The 13,007-nt window shown below is 44.9% G+C and overlaps 1 protein-coding gene across 8 annotated transcripts in view; it reads right to left on the minus strand.

Moving 5' to 3' along the window:
- The window catches only part of EHBP1 (EH domain binding protein 1), a 226,527-nt gene that overhangs the window by 12,289 nt on the left and 201,231 nt on the right, over positions 1-13,007 (minus strand). For 3 of the 8 annotated variants that reach the window (XM_080389553.1, XM_080389552.1, XM_080389551.1), the window contains exon 20: positions 12,317-12,391. The exons of 4 other annotated variants lie outside the window; for them this stretch is intronic. In XM_080389553.1, the coding sequence (XP_080245679.1) occupies positions 12,317-12,391 (75 nt within the window). Of the gene's footprint in view, positions 1-1,123; positions 11,965-12,316; positions 12,392-13,007 lie in introns of those variants that run through there. One more of the 8 variants, XM_080389557.1, reaches the window with a different exon arrangement.

Below are 13,007 nucleotides of genomic sequence, written 5' to 3' on the forward strand. Positions count from 1 at the left end.
CACAGATCTTAAACTTAAATTTTTTTCCATAATACATGCATTACACTATTGTTTTAGATAAAAAAACAACAACAACAACAACAAAACCCTTTTAAAGCTAGTAAGTTGGACCATTACAAATTAATCCTGACTTTAATAACTGGTTAAAGACCCCTTCAGCTTTATAAGTAACAAAAAATATTAAAGCCTGTGATCACAGCGAGCTTTTCTCATTTCTCCTCTAACCATTTGTTATTTAATCCAATACTAGTAATCCAATTTGTCCATCAGACTTTTAAAGGGCAGAATGCAACTTCCCCAGCTTAGACACTTTTCAAAGTACAATATATTTTTCAAATGAATGCTGGATGTTTCATTTTTTCCCCAACTGTTCCTAGCTCTAATGTATGAGGAAAAAAAGAACAAGATGAACATTGTTCGTACTGATTAAGTAAGAGCTCATTAAAGAGCTGTCAGTGCCGTACTTTGAATATGCATGAAGCATATAATCAGATCTAGTACCGTCACTAGAGGAGAATACGGTAAGTACAAAGGATTGATTTAATTACTTAGAGTGGGCTGTGGTGGTAAAGCAGTCTTGTTAGCGCAAAAAGAAAAGGAGGTTGTATTCTGGCATGGTTAGGGGAAAAAGGCAGTTTTAGCTTCTGCCACAATACCTAATCTCAGGATAAAGCACTTTACATTGTAGCTTAAAATGAAGACTGTCAGTTTTCTAAAAAGACCAGAATTCATCTTATCTTGTTTAACCTCATCTGGTTAACTATCTAGCAGAACATATTTATTCTCTTTAACACGTAATTATGCTTATACCTTTTTATCCTATAGTTCAATAATGACTTCTGAAAACAGTCTTCAAATAGGAGCGGGTAGTGCCACAAACATCATATGCATGCGGAACGCTCGGTGAGAGATTTGAAAAATGCAGAGCCAGAAACTAAGACGAAACAGTAAGTACACACGCCTTTATGCAAAAAGACAATACAACTTTTAATGTCAGACTTCATGATTAGCTAGGTTCTGAGGAGGATTCTGGCAGGGTTTCTCTAATTTATTTTCTTTTCCCCCCTCCTTCTTTCTGCTTTCCCCCTCCTCTTTTATTTTCCCTTTTTTTTCTCCCCCCCCCCCCCCCCCCTTTTTTTTTTAATCAATTCATTCTTATTTTAAGAATAAATCCTCTAGGAATCCAGGGGAATTCTCTCACATCAACTCTCAGTGCCATTTTCTAATTTCATTGTCTGGCTTGAGTGGTGCAGGATCCGTGCTCTATTCTTCCCTTCACTTGACATCTACCAGAGCCTCCTCAGCGATTAGGAACGAGCCCAATACCAGCCTGGAACAGCACAAGCCGCTACAGAAACTCCTACTGGCTCCTGAGCTGCGATTCTGCGCTGTAATAGCTCCTGACACGATTCAATCCAGGCTCCAGGGTAAAGTTTGGTGATTTTTGTCCCTGTCTGGGACAAATTTTAGCAACAGCCAAAGTAATGATAGCCAGAATTTTAATGCTAGGAAAAAAACCCAAAACCAAACCCCACCCCAAAGTCCTTTCTTTTCTCCTGTGGGTCGTCACACATATTAAAATATCATTTTCCTGACTCTTAGTCAAAATCAGCGTGAACCCATTTTCATCTACAACACTCAAGAATTACAAGCATGTTTATAAGTTACTGTTTTTTGAGAACAACACATGCAACTAGCTGATTTTGGCACTGCACAGCTTCCAGGCAGTCTTTTCAGAATACCTTTTCCTTCACATTCTTCAGGATTTACAAATGGATTTCTGTTTACACTGTAAGCTAATTGTTTGGTAAATATTTAAATAAGAAGCATCTTGACAAATGTCTCTTGTGAATCAATTTGAAAAAACAATTTCTTCCCTCCCCCCCCCCCTTTCCTGCTAAAAATACTCGCACCCCTTTTGCTCAGCCAGCTCAGCCCGTATATGTACCATTAGACCCATTATTTTTAAGCCACTTGGGCAGCTCGTCATTAGATAAACCCAATATGGATTAACATAGCAAACCTGTACATTGCTAAGAAAACAGAGAAGAAAGTGCTACGAAATACTGTGAATACCACTTAAAAGGAAGAAAAAGCAGCAACATGCAGGGACAAGATTAGTTTGCAGTGTAAATGGATGAACACAGTAACTCCTCTACACTTTATGCCATCGTAAATCTGTCAAGATAAGCCAATAGATTAATATTTTTTTAAAAATCCTTAAATGTAAATGTATTTAGCTGTTGTGCAAAAATGAATTACAACCTGCGGAAGATAAATAATAAAGGATTTCTATCAGCATCCCCAACCAGCCCGTTCAATCTGGCAAGAAATAGCAGGTTTACAGAAACGGCTTGGTATGCCATCTGAAGCAGTAATTGTTTTTAAATTTTATTTGCACTGTGTGTAGTGTGTGTGCCATGGTGTCATGGATAAACACAGAAACCTCCCCATGTCTCCCCATTTACCTCAACAGAACTACATGAAAAACAACCTACTTAAGACAGAGCCCATTCTTCACCCATTTGCTGATGTTTACACACAGTTTTAAAACAGAATAGAAGCCGCTTTCTTCACTCGGCACACTTGGGTGAAGAGGCCAGCGGGGGAACGGCAGCGCCCGCCGAGCCAAGCGCGGCAGGGACGGCCAGGACAGGCAGCCCTGCTCCCTCCCGGGCTGCCAGCGAGGTGGCCACCGAGCCCAACCAGCAAATTCCACAAATTTAATGGGAAGGCCCTCCGAGAGCGGACACCACCGCCTTTATTTGCCTGCTGAAAAAACCCCTGTTGCGCTCACCCAGTCGTGGGGATGAGTTTTTACGAGTTTCTGTATTAGGAGCAGGCAGACGGATCGGCTTGTTTACCTGAAGGAGAACATGAATAGCAAATAAAGAATAGGTCTAGGATGTGTCTCGTCTTGTCTGGGAAGAACCTGGGGAAATTCACTGAAATTGAAGGTGGTGTGTTTAAAACCGATAAAAAGAATGATCTTTCCTCAAAGCCTCGTCATTTACCAGTAGAACTCGTCGCCACGAGGCAATGTTGAAACTAAGAGCTCAGCAAGAATTAAAACCGGGTTGAATGTTGAATATGGAAAGGCAAAGCTGTAGCAATAAATATTCAAACAAACAAAAAACCACGGGAGGTAGGAATTGGATCCTCCTGCTTTAGGACAAGAGCTAACCTTTGATTGTTCCAGGTTAGATGCCATGTTCCCTGGGGCAGGCCAGCCGCCAGCTGCCCCCGCACAGCTTCTTGCCCCTGCCTGGGTGTCACCTGCCCCCGTCCCTCCACGGGCCAGCGTCCCGCGCCCACCGCGGGGCTGATGGGCTGCGGCAACCACGGCTTTGCCACAGGCAGCACGGGCAGCGCCAGGGGCTGCAGCTGACCCGCCTCACATCGCTAACGCCGGCTGATGGGAGGTCCCGCACCCGCCGCAGTCGATGGCAGGCTTCCCACCGATCGGAACAGTCTTCTCACCTTGCTCACTGCAAACAGCTTATGTGCTGGCGAGCTCTTGGGTTTAATGCAAGTTACTGAGTTTAACGAACACCTAAGCAGAAAGGCCTACGCTCACAACAGATATTCCTCGTAAAGGGGACTTACAGGAGACCCACCGCCCAACGTGCCCAACGCAACCAAAAGCTACGGTGGGGATTTTTAAACAGCTAGCGATCCACAATTCTGCACCAAGAAAAACTGAGGCATCCCAAAAAGAGACCTATTTTCTGCAAAATCACCCTCCTCTTCTTCCAGAGGACCACCTTTGATGGAAAAGCTCAGAGTTTTGGTTAAGATGATTCTTCAAAATTCTCAGCATCCAATCGGAGCCAGCACCCAACAGTGGGAACGGGTGGGCTGCTCCACCCTGAGCCTCAAGCCTCCCACCTCAGATCGCCATGCCCAGCTTCCTACCGGAGTACTTCTTCCTTTCGCCAACCTAGGACCTCCTTGGTTATTCAAAAGTCACCAAAACCAAACCAGAAGAGCCACCAAGAGATAAACAGGACAGGACCGTTGTTTAGATGACGCTGCAGAAAAGCTAGCTAGCAGATGAAGCCCTGGCACAATCTTCCAACTCTCTGAACCGGATGGGAAAACGCTCAAGGAACATTAGACAGGCAAATCCATGGCCACTAACTTGCTGTCTGAGAGCAGTTGAGAAGGAGACATTGATGCCCACACAATGGAGGCTCATAAAGGTGGGTACCGACTGCCAAGAATCTGCCAGGCAGCGCTGCATTGCAGCGCCGTGGCTGGCCATCCCAGCCCCCTGAAACACTGCAACCCTAACGAACCGGAGCCGCCACCAAGGGCATGCCCTCATCACATGCACACATCAAATTAGCTTAATATCAAGCAGGAAACTTGTAATTTCTTTGGTTTCCGAAACATAATAAATCAGAGAGGCTATGTGAAATGTCGAGAGCTGTGTAAGCAGCAGGTCAGGGTTCTGACCACATCTCGGCATGTGCGAGGATTTGTTCTACCTGGAGCGGGGCTGACTCATGGGAAGACAAACATCTTGGCCTGCAGTCCCGGCAACCTGAAATTACCACAGGACCAAAACATCCACAAAAGACAAATGGCCTGGAAGGCTGCTGATTTCCTCGACAGGATGAGTCAACACAGCAGTAGCCACGAGAAAATAACAGAAAATCAACAGAAGTAGAATGCCTGGGCTTGGTAAAGATTATGAATGTATTTTAAATGTGGGACCATCAATCCAGACCAAGAAAACACACAGTTTGTGGCCCCAAATTCAGCCAACAAGAGGTAAAGTTCAGCTGAAACATCTGCAGAGATTCCTGCGAGGAAGAGACGGATCCCAGCACCGCGCAGCACCAGTGCATGTCCTCTGTCACCCTCTGCTATTCTTTGTACCCACATTTCCTGACGGAGCAGCACTTCAGGGGAAGCGTGGGCTTGGGAGAAGCATACCTCCAACCCTGGCTGGCCGCACAGGAAACACGCACTGTTAGCCGAGAGACTCAAACCTTGGAAGCTGTGGGAAAACCAGCAGTTCATGCCTGGAAATCCACCAGGAAGGGTGGTCTGGCAGGTGAGCTATTTTGCTTGCAGGTCGGCGAGTAGAGCTGGGTACTTGGTTATGAGTGGCAGCAATTTCTTTACAGCTTGTAACTACTCCTTACATCACTGCCAGTTTACTTGGCAAGTGATGGCTGGGTAAGATTCTGGAGTGAGAGGCCAGTTACCCTGGAAGTGGTGGGACTGTGCTCTACGAGGCAGTGTGTTAGCCCATTTTTACCAAATGTTGTCTTACCCCCTCCAGAACATATTCTCACAGCGCTGGGAAGGGGCACTGGCCAGTACAACATGACTTCTTGAATGGGCAGGGCTGAGCTGAGCCCAGGCAGGTGCCTGCAGCGAGGCGATGGACGTCACCCTGTACCGGCGTCAGTGAAGGCGCCTGCTCCTACCGGGGCTGGCAGGTTTGCGCTCCAGGGATCCAAAGCTTCCCAGGGCTAACGGGGCAAGTTCAGCTGGGTTCAGGTGTCCTGGGGCACCGCTGTTTTCCGTTTGGACAGAAAATGTGTTTTCGGTGGTAAAGGGGAGAAAACAGAGAAAAAACAACGGGGGTCTCTGCAGGCTGCAGCGGCACCGTGGGCTAGCAGCCCCGGCGTGACCGGAGCGCCTCGCTCCTCACCTTCTCCTTGCGGGCAGGCACTGATCGCCGAGAAAGCCAACTTCCAGGCATAAAGCCAAAGACTGTGCCTACTACATGAAAGAGCATTTATACTGCAATACCACAAAGAAAGATGGAAATCAGTTAAAAGAAGCAAGTGTCTGTTGGGTCTTGCAAGACTTTTGGAAGGCTCGCAAGCCTATTCATAGTGCCTAGGGCTCTCCCAGAGTAGCCTCCTGCTACGCAGGCAACGCTGCGCTCGGGCTCCCCTTCACACTGGCTTCAAGCACTTTGTTGACAGGTTCTTTTAAGGCAATGATGAGGCTACAAGCCAGGGAAGTGTGCGGAGAGGCGGCTGACTTACCGTGCGCTCCTTCCAGCCAGTGGCAATTCTGTCTTACTTCGAGAAAAAAAAAAATGGTCATTGTTTCCGCTGAGCTGCTTTAATGATTTAATGAAGTTGGCTTGGGAAGGCTGAACACGCACACATGCTGCCCATGTCTGGCCTTGGAAAGGTCTCCTGGGAACGTCTGCCTACCTACACGCAGATCTAAGGCTGTAAAGACATGGTGAATTACAGTCAGAAGTGTGAACCCCCGAGTTTGCCGTGGTGCATTCGTTTTGCAGAAGCTCCACAGCTGCAGAAATGGCAGGTATTTGGAAAAGCGTGGCCAGATGGTCTCCCTTTACCAAAAGCAAGTCAAGACTGCTTCACAGGAACTGCTAACGGGAGGAGATCGAGACTGGAGAGGAAAGAGCTTGCCAGTAAGAGAGTGTGGAGGCACCAGGACGGAAACTGGAGCAAGGCTGACAGGCCTCAAGAACTTCATGTATGAATGACCTGGACCCTGAAGACTCCTGTCAGGAGAACCGCTTCCTAGGTGCCGGTTTATTTGCATTAACCAATTCTCATGAACACCCCCGCCCTGCACAGATTCCGTGCTAGCAGGCATCCCTACGGAACGCCACCGGCCGCAGCGGCATGCAGGGCGGTCAGATCGCACTTGGATGCAACGCAGGGGTGCAGTCACTGTGTTGTAAGCAAGACATCCACCATAACGTCATTGCACTTCTTCCACCCGGGGCTTTGGTAGTTGCCAAAACCGCCATGACTATAACCCTGGCAGCAAGTCAACGTTCCTGAACACCGGGCAGAGGAGCATCTCATTGAGTGCTTTATAATATTGCTTTGCCTCAAAAAAGAAGAAAAAAAAAAAAGGCAGTAACTACCAATGCATATTTTTGTGAACGGTTATCATGTTACAGTAAAAATCGCTAATTCTTGTGCTCGTGTCAAAACCTTTTCTCTTGTCCAGCACAAACCGCTGTCGGTGACACCCCTCTGGCCTCCCAACCGTTCCGCGTTCCCCACAGGGAGTGCTCGCAAACTGGCAGCAGCAAAACCCAAACCAGCATCACACACGTTCATCCACAGGCTCAGAATTTTTTGGAAATGCTTTCACTCCCTGTTTATGCTAAATGCAAAAAGGTAAGCGGTAAAGATGATGTTTGCAGTGATACTGTTACATTTTCTGCTGCTGCCAGACCGTCCGCCCGCTCGCTGCGCTTCGTGCGCATCTTGGTCTTGCTCAGCCCTGCTGGACATCCCTCCACCACCCTGTGGTTTGGCAGGTTCCCAGCCCCGCTGGACATCCCTCCACCACCCTGTGGTTTGGCAGGTTCCCAGCTCACCTGAGGTTAACCGTGCTGAGCCAGGCAGAACAGCAGGGCAGGAGAGCAGGGCTGGCAAACCGCTATAAAACTGACGGTGTTATTAATTCATTCTTTCTGATTTAGGCGAGATATGGAAATATGAAAAGACCATGATGATTTTTTTCTCCTTATGTATACACACCGGTATTTTTCACACTGGCTGCTTGCGAGCCTGAAGACGGTAACGAAACCAATTTTTACATGGAGTTCATCTCTCAGGCAAAACTGAACATTCATCATTTTCCTCCCCAAGCCCTGACACGGGTGAATACAAAAATGCATTTGCTTTTGAGAATCCCAAGGAGAATTGTCAATTCAATTGTTTTTAAAAGACAAAATTTGGCTTAGGCAGAGGGATGCCTCCTCCTAGTCTACCCCTCCCTCCGCTAGTGCGGATTCGTATTGCAGACTGGACGACTCCAGCAAGAAGCATTCGAGACGGTATAATACAGACTGGTAAATACAGCCCGATAATCAGGTTTGTGAAGGTGCAGAGCATATAAGGGATTTATTTTTGATAGTGAATCTATACACATATACATCATCAGGCCCCCATTGAGAAGCAGACCACTCCAAGTGATTAATACAGCTAAAGGGGGCAGATAAGAGATCAATGACAAAAATCACCTGGTAACAAAAAAAAAAAAAAAAAAAAAAAAAGAGGAAAAAAAGTAAAAGGTGTTGCATTAAAAGGGCTTTTACTTTGCATGCAAAACAATACCGAGAAACCTGTATTTTAGCACTTGTACTCAACAAGCACTCCAAAGTATGCTGGGATGAGAACAGAAACCCATCCTTTCTAATAATCTTGCGACAAAAGCTAAAAGACATCATCCTATTAACTAGTGATCTCAACTGCTAATGCAGAGTACTTCCTGGTGCCTTTCATGTAGAATGCCGCTATTAAAAAACCACTAAACATTCACTGTGAACAACACAGAATCATTCATCTTTTATCAGCATCTCTTGTTAGAGGAGTATGAGAGGGGCTGAAGGTGTCAGTGATATTATAGAGTGGAAATTAATCAGAAATTTTTCTCATATTTTCCTCATCACACTCATTTACTTTTGTACAAATTTCCCCCTGCTAAAAAGTTCATACCCAGCCCCCTGTTGTACGCTTTTAAGTTGAGAATATTCAACGAGTGCGTCAACTGAAAGGCACCAGGTCCTAACACAAAAAGCATTCAAAATTCTCATTTAGTTGTCTTTATTTTGCTAGCGCCATGTGGTCCTTGAAGATGTAGAAAACACGGGAAGCCGAGTAAAGATCAGAGCAAGCTCATTAGCATTCTGACAAAATTGGAGTGGTGGAGATGTATAGTTTGCCTAGTTTGTCGTTTTGAAAGCTACCGGTGGTAAGCTTTCTATTTCATTGTGCTTTTGTCTTTTTTGGGGGTTTTCAGCGCAGCGGGGTGGTTGTTAGCCTGGGTTTCACAGTGCATTGTGGGAACCTCGCCTGCGCATTCAGCCTATATAGTATCATTTGAGTTCAAGTCAAAAAGTTTTTTTTTCCCCCCTTCTTTATTTCATAATCACCTATGCTAATGCATAATTGTCATCTGGCTGTCAAAACCCATCCTGCCCGGCACCTGGTTTATAAAGTTAAAAAAGAAAAAAAAAAAAAAAAAAAAGAACAAACCCCCCGAATAAAGTGAGCTGTATTTAAAAATAAAACCTTTGAAATGTGTTGCTAATTTTCTTCAAAAGACAAGATAAGGAGAAATTAATTTAAATTCCACTGTTTACAACAACCTAGAAATGAATTTGAGACAGATCCAGTTGATTAGAATTCAAAAGAGACTCTTTCACCATATAAGATCCCCAATTCTATTTCAGAGGCTCTTGAAGGAAAGATGGGTTTATGCTCCAGAATTATGTAAATAATGAATTACCTCTTAGAAGACCTAAAGAAGTTATTACTCTGGTCATTTGATTTATATTTTTTTTAGATTTTTTTTTTTTAAACATAAGGCTCACTTTGAAGGGCTAAAAGGGCTACATTAATGCTGCGATTCGACATGAACGTTTCCAAGTTGCAATGAAATGGATAAAGGTCTTTTTCGATGAATTTATCTGCTAAATCCTTGTGGTTGCCCTCCTATCTCGGATGATGACCCAAAAGAATGTCAACAGCTCATTTCCCAGAGAGCTGGGAAGAGTCACTGCGCGGGCCATAATCTGCACGCTCTCAAAGAGCCGTTTCAAACATTACATTTCACAAGCTGTTTAAAGAGATTTTTTTTTTTCCTCCCTCTCATCTCCACTATCCTACCAGTACTTTGGACATCAGTGCCTGAGAAACAAGGGCTCTAACAAAGTTGAAACGTGACTTTTTACATATTGTGTTGGCGGGTCGTACGTACATACGTGTGCCCATGCCACCCGCGCACCCCGCCGCCACCAGCACCCATGGGCTACCATGCGCCCTGCCACCACCCATGGGCTCCCCACGCTACGTTCCAGCCGCATGGCAGGAGCAAGTCAATGCTAAGAATCAGAATACATTAAGTCACTCCTAATTTACTCATTGGGTTTTTCTAATGTAATGTGTGTCAGGCTGCCAAAATCACAGATATCCCCTTAGTAGGAAAGGATAAAACCCAGCCTGAAAGGAGTTACAATGGTCGGGTCTTGGATACAGTAAATTTTACAATGGAGTGGGGATTAAAGATTTACTTACTTAGTAAGGGGGAAAGGATAAACAAATACTAAGAGAAAGAGCTGCTTTATAGAAAACCCTCAAAATTGTTTCTTTTTGTTATGCGCCTGGATAACATCATTATCATGATCATCAAAACAGCCTTGGAGCTGCAGCCTCTGATGGTCCAGAGGAGCAAACAGTCCGGCCAAAAAGGGAACACCGGTCCTTCAAACCAACAAACCAGTACAAGCAGGTAAGTGCTGGGGAACAGGCAGTTCCGAGGTACCCCTGCAGCCCTGCGGACTGCCAGGTCTAAAATTTTCCATCCCATTTAAAATCCAATCTCGTTCTGCGTTGCAACGTCGAAGCTATACGTGAAGAACTGTATTCCCTCCCCAACTAAAAACAACCCCCCAGGCCTGAGAACTAAATAGCACGTGTTATTTTAAGCTTAACAAAAGGCAGAATTTTGCCAGCTCCGAGATGCCACCTTAATTTCAAATCTGCGTTTAATCGCTCAGTTCCTTTTCACTCAGGTTCCAGCTCCCAGCAGAGGCAAATAACCTGGAGACTGTTATCCGTACAACAGTAAAGGCGACCGAATTATTTTCTATACTTTGCAACGTGCTTATAGCTGCAAAATTATTTATCTCCTTCACTGCATTCTACTACGAAAGTTTCCTCCAGAAGAATCGCCGGGACCAGCCATATCAAATTAGAGGGCACTCAGGAGTGTCTAAGTCCAGCTTTAAAACAAATATCATAACAATTACTTAGCCATATGGAAAATAGGGTATGTCTTTCCTGAAAGCTTTTATACATTTTCTATCTCAAATTTCAACTTCATTAGAAACTATTTCTGACTAGCAAGCTGCAAGATTGCTAAATATCTAACTGTTAACTCACCATGAAGAAAGAGACTCTTTTGAATGGCAGAACTTTTCCAAGATGCAAATGAACAATAATCTAATTTTGAGAGTAAATTAACTGAAGGATTCATTTTAATATGTTTCAAAGTCTCTGAAATTAAGTGGCAGTTGCAACCTATGCAGCACACAGGCATTCGTGCGCTCACGCACCCCCGCTAACCCAGCACCCCCGCGACACCCAGCTCCCATCTTTAGAAGGGCTCACATTGTACTTATGTTTAGGTTCCTACGACTTAAAGGCCAGATGTTTCACAAATGACCAACAATTGGAGGTTAGAATAAATTAATGACTGATTTCTGAGCTTTGATGGAATTAAGCATACTTCTTTTCTCAAATGTGCCATGTGAATGTTCGCCCGTTAAATTTTTTTCCCTTCCCCCCCCCCCCCCTTTTTTTTTTTTTGACAAGTGAGGCCACCCAGCAGAAAACAACTGATGCAAAACCCAGGAGTAATCCCTCTGTTTAGTTCAACACTGTGGTTAGCCTTAACACTGCCTCTATTATCCAATGGATTTAGAGAAACTTTCATTTATTTGTTGGCCTCAGTCTTCTAACTCTGTTGCCTCCTTTAAAGGACCCCGGACCATTCCTATGTAAATACATTTGCATAGGGCCACAAAGACACTTTCTGGGACTGGGATTAAACTTGCAGAACTACATAGCTGTGCTGCACATATTTGTGATCGTCACGTAAGTACTTTCACAAATACATACGAGTAAATGAAGCTGGTGTCGACTGGCTGCAGGAGCACCTGGAGTTTAAAAGCAACGCTCGGTCGCAAGCCCCGTACCACAGCCCCGGACGCTGCGACCACTGGCAGATACAGCACCCACGCGGGGAATTACAGCGTACACAACGCACAAAAAGCCCATTTCATTTAGGAGCTCTTAGGATCGGCACTTTATTTGCTGCAAAATGTCATCTTCTCTCCTAACCTGTTCCTGTTCCGGCAGGACAACAGGATCCCTCTCGTAAAAGTGATGATTCATCGCTACTTGGGCTTTCACTCCGCTGTTGTTCTTGCTGCCTCTGTTTATAAAGAGTGCCCGGGGTATAATACATTATTATATACTGTACACAATACGGCCTTCTTGCAGCCAATTCAAATATAAAGCTTTGCATCCAGTGAGTCTATTAGGAAACAGCACCAGGATTAATCCCTGCAATTACCACCCTTAAAAAATGCTGGTGGACAGTCTGGACAGTTTCCCACATCCAGAACGCCAATACCTTCAAGGTCCATGTTCTGCGAGACAGGCACGATGGACCTAAAGTACATACTAAGGACTGGTTTTGTAATTTCACTGGCACTGATGGCTGTGGGCCAGGAATTGCAATTGAATCTATTCTTTTGGTATGCATTTAAGGAGATAACACCTACTTCCAGGGGCTCGGTGAACACAGACATCCACTCCCTTGCTGGGCAAGACGGTCTGTTTTAATCCAGTTAAAAAAGCTAAAAAAAAAAAAAAAGTTAAAAATCACGTTCTGGCGTTGTCCAAGTCCACTGCTACAACGATTAAAAAAAAGGTGCCAAACACACGAAACTTAGTGGTACACAAACCCACGCTACCCACTGGGCCATGGCTCGCCGCCCTGGCAGCACCTTGATGAAGACACTGGCATAAATCAGAGCCCAGTTCTGATTTACACTCTTTCTCCCTTACTCCTGACTACAGGCAAGCCTCTGCCGCCCAGTAAATACCACATACACACCCAGTTTCTCTCCTTGGACTAAGCACATCAATACAAAAGCAAATGAACTACCAAAGTGCCCTAATTAACAATTTTGCAAGTGAATGCAGACATCAGTGCCACACTGCAGCCATTAAAGTCTATTCCTTGCCATATCTGTTTCTGTTAACATTTCAATAGACCAATTAAATGACCTTTCCCCCCCCTCAAACTCAATTAAGCTATTTGAACATCAATTGATAACTTACCATGTATTTATGCAAAATGTGCAAGCAAGAGATTCATTTTTTTCAATCCTAATGATGTTTTGAAGAAGAGAAAACTATCTGAGCTATCCTGTCCTGGTATTCCATGGGGAGGGGGCCGGGGATGGGCTT

Source organism: Falco punctatus, assembly GCF_963210335.1.
Source record: "Falco punctatus genome assembly, chromosome: 5".
NCBI classification, from domain to species: domain Eukaryota; kingdom Metazoa; phylum Chordata; class Aves; order Falconiformes; family Falconidae; genus Falco; species Falco punctatus.